The 12,993-nt window shown below is 36.3% G+C and overlaps 1 protein-coding gene across 2 annotated transcripts in view; it reads left to right on the top strand.

The window, feature by feature from the left end:
- Positions 1 to 12,993, top strand: part of CDH9 (cadherin 9) — a 68,631-nt gene that overhangs the window by 41,205 nt on the left and 14,433 nt on the right. The window contains exons 3-7 of one of the 2 annotated variants that reach the window (XM_054191272.1): positions 2,165 to 2,284; positions 4,574 to 4,741; positions 8,620 to 8,807; positions 10,231 to 10,484; positions 12,476 to 12,612. In XM_054191272.1, the coding sequence (XP_054047247.1) occupies positions 2,165 to 2,284; positions 4,574 to 4,741; positions 8,620 to 8,807; positions 10,231 to 10,484; positions 12,476 to 12,612 (867 nt within the window). Of the gene's footprint in view, positions 1 to 2,164; positions 2,285 to 4,573; positions 4,764 to 8,619; positions 8,808 to 10,230; positions 10,485 to 12,475; positions 12,613 to 12,993 lie in introns of both variants that reach the window. The other variant, XM_054191273.1, reaches the window with a different exon arrangement.

Below are 12,993 nucleotides of genomic sequence, written 5' to 3'. Positions count from 1 at the left end.
GATATTGATTCTCCTTTCCCTGTTAGTCTTGGGAAGGCATGGGATTTAATTTATTTGCTTTTCTGAAAGCAGATAGGAGTCATGGAAATTTACACTTCCCAAAAAAATGTCCATTCTTTATCCAGACACGCAGTTCTGCTGGACACTGTTAGTGTGTGTGGCTAACCCTTAGACACTCACTTCTTCAGTGAATAAATATTCACTAAACCCTTAAATATTCGCTTCTTAAGTATTATCTTTACAGCTTAGCTTGGCACACAGATGACCTCTAACTGTTTAACCAGGCAAAAAGTAATCTAGATCGCTGATGGCAAAAATCCTCTCCAGAGTTAGATGAATTGTGACACAGCATTTTTGCAACTTTGTTCTGCTGGTTTGTTGCAGAGAAAGAAGTATTCCTCCCTTCTTGCCATGCTATTCAGATAACCTGAAATAGTGGGAATTGTTACTACTATGTAGATAAAACTGTTATGTGTAAAGTGGTACTATGTACTATGAGAAAAAGATGCATCTAACAGGACATAATAATAACATGTGCTTTCATAAATCTGTTTTGATTACTCCGAATTTCTACTTTCCCCAATCCTTCCTATACACTGAAAAGTGACAGTAGAGATTATTCACTTCAGTTCCATTAGTCACAGGTAAATGAACATCTTCTGAATTTATAGTCAAGACAGATACTTGGCTGCAAGTTATCCGGGTGAACTTCAATCTAGAGAGGCTGAGGGTGAAGAAAAAGAGGAGCAGGAAATGATATCACTTAGGTGAACAGTGCTCACTAGACCCTTTTCTTATAAGGAAAGTGAGATACATAAAAAACAACCAGCCAAAAATAGGGTAAAAATCTTCTTCTCAGGCAGCCCTCTGTCCTTGGCAAGGAGTTAAGGACCTTTTAACTGTTAAGGACCTTCTAACACTTCTAACTGTTTAGCCTGGAGAAAAGGAGGCTGAGGGGAGACCTTATTGCTCTCTGCAACTACCTGAAAGGAGGTTGTAGAGAGGTGGGGGTTGGTCTCTTCTCCCAAGTAACAGGCAATAGGACAAGAGGAAACGGCCTCAAGCTGCACCAGGGGAGATTTAGACTGGACATTAGAAAAAATCTTTACACTGAAAGGGTTATTAAGCACTGGAACAGGCTGCCCAGGGAAGTGGTTGAGGCACCATCCCTGGGGGTATTTAAAAGACGGGTAGACATAGTGCTTAGAGATATGGTTTAGTGATGGTTTTTGTCAGAGTTAGGTTGATGGTTGGACTAGATGATCTGAAAGGTCCCTTCCAACCTAGGCTCTAGATTGCGTTACCAAAATGTATCCTGACATCTTGAAAATTGCTTAGAAATAAAAGACTGCGAAGAACTGTTTTTTCCTCTTATATATCTTATAAGGAAGGCTCTACAGAAGCTTTCATTTGCGTCTAATCCATAAACTACAACAAATGTATTGGCCCACAGAGCTCTTAATCCCATAGAGCCTATATTCTCCTCATTCTGATCACAGGACATGAGTAAGCCATTTTCATGCAAAATAAGTGAATGCTGAAAAAACATAATTATTGTTTAAAAACAATTTTTTGCCAAATAGGCGGATAACTTTGATTGAGAGAGAAAAAAATCCCACAGAATTTTTTACTGCAATACCAAGCTAATTTTTTAAAAGCATCTTAAAAATTAGTTAGGATGAGACAAAATTTTGTATTCAGTCTGAGTTCAAATATTTGGAACATAAGCAGAAAATCAGTATGAGGAATTTTCTTTAGGTTAGTTTATCGATTAAGCCAAACTTAAGAATCACAATGGTACTTTTCATATGGCAGTTACCTACTTTTTAAGTGAACAGTTTCAACCGAGGTCATGTTATTATCAGAGAACAAAATTCAAACCGGTTTGATCACCAGAAAAACTTAATGCTCTGTTCAAAGACGTGACAATCCCTATGCATTTATTCATGCTTAACTGAAGCATGAATCTTAAGTGATAATGATTTTAGTTTTAGTCACAAGGAAGATGAGACTTTACTATTTGCTTGGGTAGGATATCACTAGATTTGTCCACCTGATACTGCTCAATTTTTTACTGAATTCAATACTGAAACCATTGTATGTGGTTTACAAGAAGTAGGTTCCTTTTTGAAATCTTCTGATTACTTGTTTGGTACCCATTTAGGTACATCTGTTATTCAAGTGACAGCCACAGATGCTGATGATGCCAACTATGGAAACAGTGCCAAAGTGGTGTACAGCATCCTCCAGGGACAGCCATATTTCTCCGTGGATCCAGAAACAGGTTAGCAATTCATTCAGTCTTACTTTTTGCAATGACAGAGACAGAATGCAGGGATCAAGATGCTTTTCACTTTAATTTAAATATTGTAATAGGCATATGGCATCATATGACTTGACAAGAAGCTGATACGCTTTTTCTTAATGGAAATTGGAATCACAATAAAAGTATGCCTTTTTTGTTAAAATAATATTATTGTAGAAGAAGAACTGCTTAGTATGAATAAGACTTCTGGAAGATGAATGTTAACCGTAGACGTCAACAGTTCGGAAAGGTTGTAGAATTTTGCAAAGGGTTCAAAGAGTCATGAAAGTAGTAAAGCTTATTTTACAGCAATTTCTGGGAAATTAATCTGTTTGTCTTTAAGAAAAGAAAAAAGGAGCTAAACAATTTCAGACTATAAGGTAAAAAAAAAAAAATCCCCAAAGGTGAATTAATTATTTCTAAAAGTTCATGGTAGATTTTTAACCATTGACAATTTTTAACTCAAGATGCTTTTTGAAACTGCACTTTGATTCCAACAGCTATTAGAACTGAAGCAAAAAGCACTAATGCTTTTAAGTTGTAAAGCATGAATGGTGAACCTTTTCACTGTTATGCAGGAAATTAGATAAGAGATAGACACAAAGAAGAAAACCTTGTGTGAACTTTGGATATCTGTAATCCAAAATTGGTGTTCAAAAACCAAACAACACTACCCTCCCTCCCCACTTCAGATACCTAATCCTAATACATGTAAAATTTAGCAGGCATTGTGTCAGTTTGTTCCTGCATGTTATCAAAGTTGTACTATTTTGAGAATCCAGAATTTAAGCACAGACATGCCCAGAATCACCGAAGTTCCTAGTCCATTGAGCATACTCAAATGATGGCTAATTTTCTTTTGAAACAATTTCTTTTTAAACACAGCAAGGGCATTATATCAAAAGGATGGTGAGAGTCACATGGCTACATTTTTAAAAGGGAGCACAACGATTTGCCTAGGTTTTTTCCACCTTTTGCTATCTCTCTCCTTTTTCTCTTTTCTCCAATCTCATACTCAAAACATCTTTACCAGGCACGAGCAGGGAAACAGGACCAGTACCACATGGTCATTAACTGATGACAGCAGGTGGTCAGGCAGGCACACGGTTTGGGGGAGACCTGTGCTCTCATCTTTGGTTCTGGTATTATCTTTCATTTTTATCCAATTTAGTTTTCAATGTTACATATATTAACAAGCCTAGGTACAGTAATCAGAACCTGGTAATCCTGGATCAGACATAAATGCCACCAGCACTAGACTACAGAGGTTTTGTTTGCTTTGTTTCACTCTCTCTCTAGGAGTCTCTAGGAGTAGGAGTTTTCCAGGGTTGCTTTATTTTTTTTGCATAAAAGTATAGCTTCCATATCAAGCTGGGCTTGTAATGAGAGCCGCCTTCTGAGATAGGAAAGGCAGGGGTGTGAATTCTCCAAGCAAAAAGGGATGCTGTATTTAAATTCTCCAACTTCACAAGAGAAAGCTCTCATCACTTTAACCTTACAAAGCCACCACCCTTATAAATACAAAAAAGAAAAAAAAAAAAAAAAAGCTCTGCCTCTGTGTGTCCACTTTAATGAAAAGGTCTTTAGGGGTCTAGATCCCAGGAGGATTTAGATCACTTCTCCACTCAGGCTATGGGATTTTTGGTTTTCTCACCTGAGGTCCCTACTCTTTTTGTGTGCTGTACAAGAGTCTGAGATATTTAAATTACATTTATGAAATTCTTGAAATCGGACACCTAAAAATAATCTTCCAACACTAATTTTACAGTCTTGTCCAATTCTTTTATTAGCTATAACCTTAGCTGACTTACACTGGCCATCACTGGGCATTAAAATCTGTGATCTACTACAATCCAAAAGAATTAATCCAGGGCATGTTAGAGTTTGGCCTTGTGCTAGAATACCAAAACCTCACCAGGGCTGGAGACTATAAAATGCATTAAAATTATAACTGGGGATAGTAGCCAAAAAATTTCATTAATTCAAAAAATATATTTATATTTTTGTCATTGAAAGAATAATTAAATTAGTTTAGCACATCACAAACAATGAATAATGTCTCTGCTATGTTTATTTATCTTTTTTCTTAAATTAATATGATATCAGCCATAGGTTGAAAGTTTTATTGCAGTATATCTAGTTTTGATTGCTAGGGATTAACATCTACACAGTACATTTTACATTAATCCATTTAAAAACTGAGATTAAAGTGGGTGGTGCTTCTTCTCCTTCACCTCTCTGTCTTTCTTTTTTCCTCTCTTCTCCAAGGCATAATCAAGACTGCTTTACCAGACATGAGTAGAGAAAACAGGGAACAGTATCAAGTGGTCATCCAGGCCAAAGACATGGGAGGCCAGATGGGAGGACTATCAGGGACCACCACTGTGAACATCACGCTGACTGATGTCAATGACAATCCACCTCGCTTCCCTCAGAGTATGGAGCATCTAACAGTTCTGTTGTTTTTCAAAGAACAGAATTTTTCTAAATTCAGCCATTTCAGTGTCACCAAATGGGATCTTCTTTTTTTCTCTTTTTTTTTTTTTTTGGTATAAATACTGGCCCACTGCTGTGTCTGTTTATATAGCAGCATTACTAAGGCAAATAATCTCTGACTCCGTTTTTTTGATAGAAAAATATTTCTTGGAGTGATAAACTTTCCATCCTTACTTTGCGTACAGGAATGTGAGCTGTAACAATAACGTAGGGTAACTGCAGGGACTTGAAAGTTTTTAGAGGAATTTAATTATAAAATCTAGGGTTCAGTTTTTGGAGACACTTTTCATTCCATGTGTTTAGGCAAGCAAATACATCAGCAAATTTTCCAGTGTACCACCTTGCACAGGCAGAGTTGGTTAGGTGGTGTACTCTGCTGGAACTCTAAGCATCTGGCTTAGGTACTTGTAATCTGTGTTCGGTTCTTAATGTTGAACGATTCTGATAATCTAGACCAGTTTGACACAATTAAGTTTCTTAAAATTTCTCTGTAGAATAAAAAATTGAAAACAACAGAAAGATGCACAATACAGACGGCTTCACAGCAGCATTCTACAGATCCTTTCATCATAGGCCACTGATTTAAATCCAGTCCCGAATTTTTATAATCAGTGTCTGATAACTGTTTGATAGGCTGTGAATAGAAGAAATTTACAGCCTCAGTTCAGTGCGTATTGGAAAAATGTCCACATTACAAAATTTGAATTGCTTGTTGGCACTGATTAGGGACCTGACTGGCTCTTTTTACAGATTCACCAAGGACTGAACAAACAGAGCTGATTTAGAAAACACTCTCCTGGACCTGAAGAAACTTGAAAAGCACTTCAGTGCCATGGCAATAAGTACACTCAGAATAGTATAAACAGGTCAACCTAGAACATACTTTAAAAAATATTATAAAACTCTGACAGTGAGGGAGAAAGGATTCTTGAAATTGCATATATTCTTTTTTTATTTCTATTTATGGTAACAGATTGCTTTTTTTAAAAATGGGGAGGAGAAGTGCTGCAGTCCTCATAAATAAAATATAATTTGAATTCACATTCAGAATTTATCTGCTGAGAATCACCTTCACATAACAAACTTGAACAGCAATTTTTAACCAACCTTCCTGTTTGACTTCAGGAGGGGATACTGCTTGAACACGTATAAAATGATATAGCCCATAATATTTCGGCAAATAGGAATTCTTGAACCTAAATTAGCATGCAGTGCAGCACATTGCATTGTAAACTTTGTTGGTGAATTAAATTAAATTAAATCAAAAAAATAAAGAGTGAAGAATGCATAGGACTGCAAAATAACTTAGGGGTTTCAGTCTCTTTAGCCTTTTTTCCTTTTGATGTTCTTTCAAAATTAGCTGATGCCTGAAGTCTATAGAAGTTCTGAATATTTCAATAAGCTTTGTGTTTGGTAATTGTAGAGAAATGTACACAATCTGATGCCTCAAACAATATTCTCTGTAGCTTTCTACTTTGAACATCACTGAAACACATTGGATGGGCTATAGAAGACCTGCTGTGGGATATATTCAATGGTGCAATTTTCATTTTGCTGATGACCCTTCCCTCTCATTTTCTTTCTCCTCAGCAGGTTGGTTTTCAACACTTCCTAGAAAATCAAACATAGGGAGACATCTGGAGGTTTTGATTTCTTCTTAGGTAGTTATAAAGAGGGGAATACCTTCAAAGAACTCTCTGGTTCTGGAAGTCTGCTCCTTCCAAAAACAATTTTTTTCCATTTTCTCTTATGTGAGGCAACAATAGATGAAAATGTGGCCCAAAGCAGAGAGTGAATTGCAAATGCAACCAACAGGAGTTAATGTCAAGGTATTGAAGAACTAAAGACTGATTTCTCAGAGGGACAGAAGAAAGGAAAATGGCAGAGTGCACTGTGAAGTACTGGTTGTTCAAATTGCATTAAGAAGGAAAATATTTTATGTTTTGTTTTGTTTTCTGAAAGGAATCACGGACAGTTAAAAGACATAGACCTAAACTGAATTTAAAGGGCACCATAATGAAAACCTTACACATTTTGAATTCAGCTGTACTCTAAACCAAATTAGTCATCTCGCATGCCGAAAATGTTTAGCACTCACACAGCACCACAAAAAAAAAAGGAATGCTTTCAGATGCAAAAGCACTCAAGGGAGTTATTTATTCTGGATGAAGTCATAAGTAGCATGATTAAATCTGGTCTTACAGTATTTCTGGCTCACCTTCCAAACCCTTGAATTTGAACAAGCCTTCAAACTTGTGGTTTAGCTGCCAGGAATCCTAACTTTCATCCCATTTTCAGCCTCGTTTAAGGGAATAATATGCATTTTAGTCTGTGTGGATTGCAGCCAAGCAGTCTACTGCTGATTTTTCACTTACAACATTGAATTTGCAACAGTAAATATAATTTAGCATCAAGCATTAGCTTCCATTTTGTTACACATCTATATAAATATAAGGTATTTACAGTGACACTCTTTTGTACTTAGTCTGTACAACTGGGGATAGAAACTCAGCACTCAGATGTTTGGTATATTCCTTTACTTAAGAGGAACCTTCAGGACCCTTTAAGTGTCTTAAAAGAAGGCAAAGGACATGTGAGTATAGGAAATAGGCTAGCTGTAAGAAAGATAATTGACTGTACTTCACTACAAGTCAATACATTTATACAGGTTCTTATTGGGCCCTTCAAATAAGGATCGTGTATTTTATCAGGTGCTAATTTTGTCAGACTCCTAAGGTATTTTTCCAATGCTACTACTTCACTCAGTAAATTAATATTAATTTACATGAGAAAACAGATCAAAAGAAACATCAGATTCTGCAATGTCATGTGTTAAATGTTGAATATATCGGATTATTTTTTTTACACTTTCTTGATAGCAAATAACTGAAAATACTGATTTAGAAACATTTGTGTCTTTCTAGTGATGAAAGGTCTTCATTGTGTAGTTCTGACTGGTCAAAAAAGCCATCTGATTAATACTTTTTCTGCAACAGCATGTCTTTATAATTAGATTTCTATTGCAAATATTGTCAGAAAACACATATAAATTCACTTTTCATACACATAGGCAAGATTAAAATGTCTGTAATCAGAATTATTTCTATTAAACCCTGATTATAAAAACATTAAATGAAACCAACCATTGAAAGAGCACAAAAAGTATGTGCAGAGTAAATTAAAGAAAGTCATAATGTATCTGCATTTCATTTAAATATAGCAATTAACATGAACATGCATCCAACTGCTCTTTACCATGACTCTTTAGTATGTATTACCAATAATGGATGAATGAATTACTTTCACACAGAACACCTACAAATCCTGAATATATTTTTCAAAAGAATAAATAAAAAAAAAAGCGCTATTCTAATTTAATCTCTTTCCAAGATCCACACTGGTTTCTACAATTCTTGAGCCTTGAGAAAACAAACCAAAATCCCCTACAACTTCTAAATATATCTGGGAACATTTATAGCAAGCTGAGGAAAAAAATTATTATTCTGTTAAATAATCAAGGTTAGAGCTGGTGCCTTATTGTTAAGCTTCTCTATTCCTTATAGCTAAAGAACAAAAAAAAAAAAAAGGCATTAAAAGCACAGTACTAAGTGGCTTTGAAGAATCACTCGAAATTTTTGTGACAGTTTGTCAATCAACTCCAAACCCTTTTTTAAATTTTAGCGTGATGACTAACAACATTTTTCTAAGAGTGTTTCAAACTTCAAGTTACTTAAAAATCCAGGTGAAATTGAAGATGTTTGTTATTCAAGAAGAACAAAGCTTCTCAAAATAATAAATGCTTGATTTCACTCTTCCAGGCACCTACCAGTTCAGCTCTCCTGAGTCTGCACCACCTGGGACTCCTCTTGGCAGAATTAAAGCCAATGACCCCGATGTGGGTGAAAATGCAGAGATTGAGTATAGCATCTCCAATGGGGATGGATCAGACATGTTTGATATCGTCACTGACAAGGACACACAGGAAGGGATTATAACTGTCAAAAAGGTTTATTTTTTCTCCCTCTCTTTTATATGTACTTAGCTCTCCAGGTGTTACGGTTATTTTTCTTTTTTCAAGGGGAAGGGAGGGTAGATCTCACAAGGGGTCAGGCTGCCAAGGAGTTGTTGTATTAGTTTTGTTCTTCACTTTCTCCAGCAGATATCTGTTATTTTCAGGTCTCGAGGGAAATTTACTGGCATGTCACTTCACATAAAGCAATATTTCGGTGGCTGCTGTCTGTTCAATATATATACTCTCACACACAGTACTTTTGAATTACGTCTGTGAAAACCTGGAGGTGTTCAGTTGACAGGGGGGTTTGTCAGCTGAATGCTGCAGTAAGGCTCATAAGGGGTGGAGGCTCACCTGAAGTTTGATGAACTTACACCTCCAAGGCTAAACTGTCCCTTTCTCATCTGTCCAACAGTCAGGTTTCTTGTACCTAAAATCTGTCTTGGTTTAAGTCCAACCTTGGAGAAACTTAAGTTGTCACATATTATGTCAATGGAAGTCTGAAGAGCAAAGATGTGGTCAGAAATTTAACTCAAAATACCATCCTTGACAGATTTATTCGTTGCTTTTTAGTGTTCAGACTGTTAAACTCTGAATACAATTTTTGGTTCTATTCTTACCGAACATACTAGTAACAATTAATTATTATCTACATATATATATAAAATATAGATCTATACACATATATTTGGAAACATATGTATATTCATGTATGTGCATGCATTTATATGTGTGCACATATGTATGTATATATACAGATGCATATATGGATATGCATAATATAAATGTCAGTCACATAGATTGGAAATCAGACTTCGTAGTTTTCCTTTTCACTCTTGAACATGGAGGCCAGGGACACGTCTGGGTTTCTCCTGATGAAAAATAGGCAAGGGTAGATGGTAATGGAGGAGGAATAAACAAAAAGGAAATAGAACAGAGAACATTTAAGAGCTGGGATAATTGTTCTTGTTCCTACCAATGAGAAGAGACAAGTAAGACCTTTAGCAACTCCTTCGTGTGGATTGAGTCCAACTTCCCTGTTTCTTTCTTTCTGTTTTTCTGTACATTGACTCCTCCTGGTTTTCCAGGAATCTCAACAAGTAGTAGGCAGAGGGATCATAATTGCTTTGCTGATCTATAATACTCCTTATTTTCATATACCTAGAACAAGCCCTAATATACTTCATATTTTCTATGATGCATTAAATTTTAGAGCTTTGGCTCCTAAAAATACCTGTATTTCTAATTTAACCTTATAAAACTGACTCCCATTTCTTGTAAAGTGACACCATTTTCTTTATTATTATTATTGTTGCTGTTATTATTGTCGTTGTTGTTATTGCTGCTGCTGCTGATGTTATTGTTATTATTATTGTTATTATTATTGTTATTATTATTGTTATTATTTGCTCCACAGCATCTGGATTTTGAAAACAAGATGTTATACACCTTAAGAGTGGAAGCAACCAACACTCATCCTGATCCTCGTTTTCTTCAGCTGGGGCCATTCAAAGACACGGCTTTGGTCAAAATTTCCGTGGAAGATATAGACGAACCTCCAGTGTTCAGCAGACCCTGGTATTTAATAGAGGTAGATGAAGATGCCAAGGAAGGAAGCATTATTGGGCAGGTTGTAGCCCAAGATCCAGATATAACAAAGAATGCAATAAAGTAAGCTATTCCACAATATAAAATGCTTTAGATGTGGGTTAAGCCTCATGCACAAAGTCTGATGAAAGTGCAATGTAATAGGGGGCCACTTGAGTAATTAAGCCCATAAGGGATACTGAAAAGTGTCAAGGAGAGAAATATCTATGGGAGCTTGTGAAGGCAAACACAGTTAACCGTGTATGCTATACTTCTGAAGAACAGCCTATAGGTACCAGGTAAAAAGAAAGGAGAGGTCAGCATTTAACTAGCATTATATTATAGTATTTTCACCAAACTGTTCATAAGATTATGCTTTTATACCACGTTTCCAATAGCAAATTTATGTAAAATACTCAAAATATTGTATTTCTGTGCTCCCTGCTTGTTGATAGCAGCCAGCCTTCTCTACCATCATAATTCCCTAGACATAACACTGTCTACCATGTTCCATAGCTTAACTATTTAATGATATTAAATAAGAAATGATTGTGAGAAAGTTAGAACAATTAGAGGTAAAAGTTCAGTGCTGTGAAATTGCTGTAATTCTTAGCTGTCTGCTATTATTATCTGCAGTGACAAACACAGCACTGAAATTTGTGTATTTACCATACAACTGATTAGGAAATCTGTTTTCTGCATTTTTGAACAAGCCTGTTATGTCCTGCAGCAGTACGGTTTAGGGTAGGAGGTGTGTGAGGAGAAAGAAAATAAAATATTTTTAAGTAAGCTATGTATAAAATCTCAGTTTAACCTGATAGTGACTGGTAACCACTGGACTAATTAAAAAACACCTGTAAACCAAGTTTTTCATTGCTGGGAAAGAACACAACAAAAGCAAGTGTCATAAAATAAGATTTTAAGAGCTTTCATCTTAAACAACAACTAATCCAAAGCTTTTTCTGGTGATTTTGATGGTCCTTGTGACATCTCTCCTCTCCTCACCAAAGGCCCACTGCCCACTGTGTGGCCGCCTCCAGATAAATACGTCTTGTTTCCCTAAACAGTTCTTAAGTAAGGAGTTCTTAAGACTGACTGGAGCCTTTATAGGAGTTTGGTTTTGAGCCATTTTACATTTTAAGCCATTCTGCACAGTCAGAACCACACGAACATAAAAATTAGACGCCCAACACAAGAAGGACACAGGCCTGTTGGAGAGGGTACAGAGGAGGGTCATGAAGATGATCAGAGAGCTGGAGCACCTCTGCCATGAAGACAGACTAAGAGAGTTGGGGTTGTTCAGCCTGGAGAAGACAAGGCTCTAGGGAGACATTATAGCAGCTTTCTAGTACCTGAAGGGCAACTACCAGAAAGCTGGAGAGGGACATGTAGTGATAGGACAAGGGGTAACGGTTTTAAACTGAAAGAGGGTAGATTTGGATTGGATATCAGGAAGAAATTTTTCACTATGAGGGTGGTGAGACACTGGAACAGGTTGCCCAGAGAAGCTGTGGATGCCCCATCCCTGGAAGTGTTCAAGGCCAGGCTGGATGGGGCTTTGAGCAGCCTGGTCTAGTGGGAGGTGTCCCTGCCCATGTCAGGGGGGTCTTTGATGGTCCCTTTGAGGTCCCTTCCAACCTAAACAATTCTATGATTCTATCTCAAAAATAGCTTTTTGTAAATTGATACTTAATTGTATCTGCAATATCTGTCCTTTGATGACTGAGTTTTCCAATAAACAATTAATTTGCAAATTATTATCTAAGAATATCCACTTTTAGTTGTTATTCAAGCATTCATTTTACAAGTTAAAATGTAATTTCAAATATCAATCTAACAAACTGCTTACATAAATAGTTCGCTCTTCATCCCACTCACTAGTCTTAAAAAAATATTTCTCAGTGTTTGTAACATACTGCACTCCTCAGGCAGCTACATGAAAGCTTAGGTTAATTGTAAAGAAAACATTCTTGATTAACTACAGTTAAAATTAGAAAAGTTTTAGAAGTGTCTGTGAGCTAAACTAGAGAATGTAACAGGAGATAGTTATGCTCAGTTATACTGTATCTTGACAGATATTCTGTGGATCGACACACTGACCTTGACAGAATATTCAACATCTATTCAGGAAATGGATCCTTATTCATCTCAAAGCCACTTGACCGGGAAGAAACTCCCTGGCACAACATCACTGTCATAGCAACTGAAATCAGTAAGTTGGAGATCATTTATCTCTGAAGAACATTAGAACTGAGAAAAGACTGAAATTCTACAGTATCTATGATTTATCTTGTTTCATTATTTTTGCCCTTATTCAGATATGATCAATAGACAGAGTATCTTTAAATGCACTTCTAAAAGTTCAATTTACTACTTTAGGATTATCTTTTCCCATATTTGAAAAGATAATTTGGAATTCTCAAGCTCAACAAAACCCTGTGCAGTGTACATTAGACAAGTTAACCGGTTCCCTCAGAATTCCCAGCAAATAATTTTGTGCAGGTGTGATGCACTGGCTTTATCCTAAGCTAAGTCTTTGGGAAAATCTTTGGAAAAAAAAGATGTTCATGACAGAAAAATTGTCAGAACGACC

This window comes from Rissa tridactyla, chromosome 2 (genome assembly GCF_028500815.1).
Source record: "Rissa tridactyla isolate bRisTri1 chromosome 2, bRisTri1.patW.cur.20221130, whole genome shotgun sequence".
Lineage (NCBI taxonomy): Eukaryota > Metazoa > Chordata > Aves > Charadriiformes > Laridae > Rissa > Rissa tridactyla.
The sequence above is the reverse complement of the archived record's forward strand: the minus strand, read 5'-3'. Positions and strand labels throughout refer to the sequence as shown.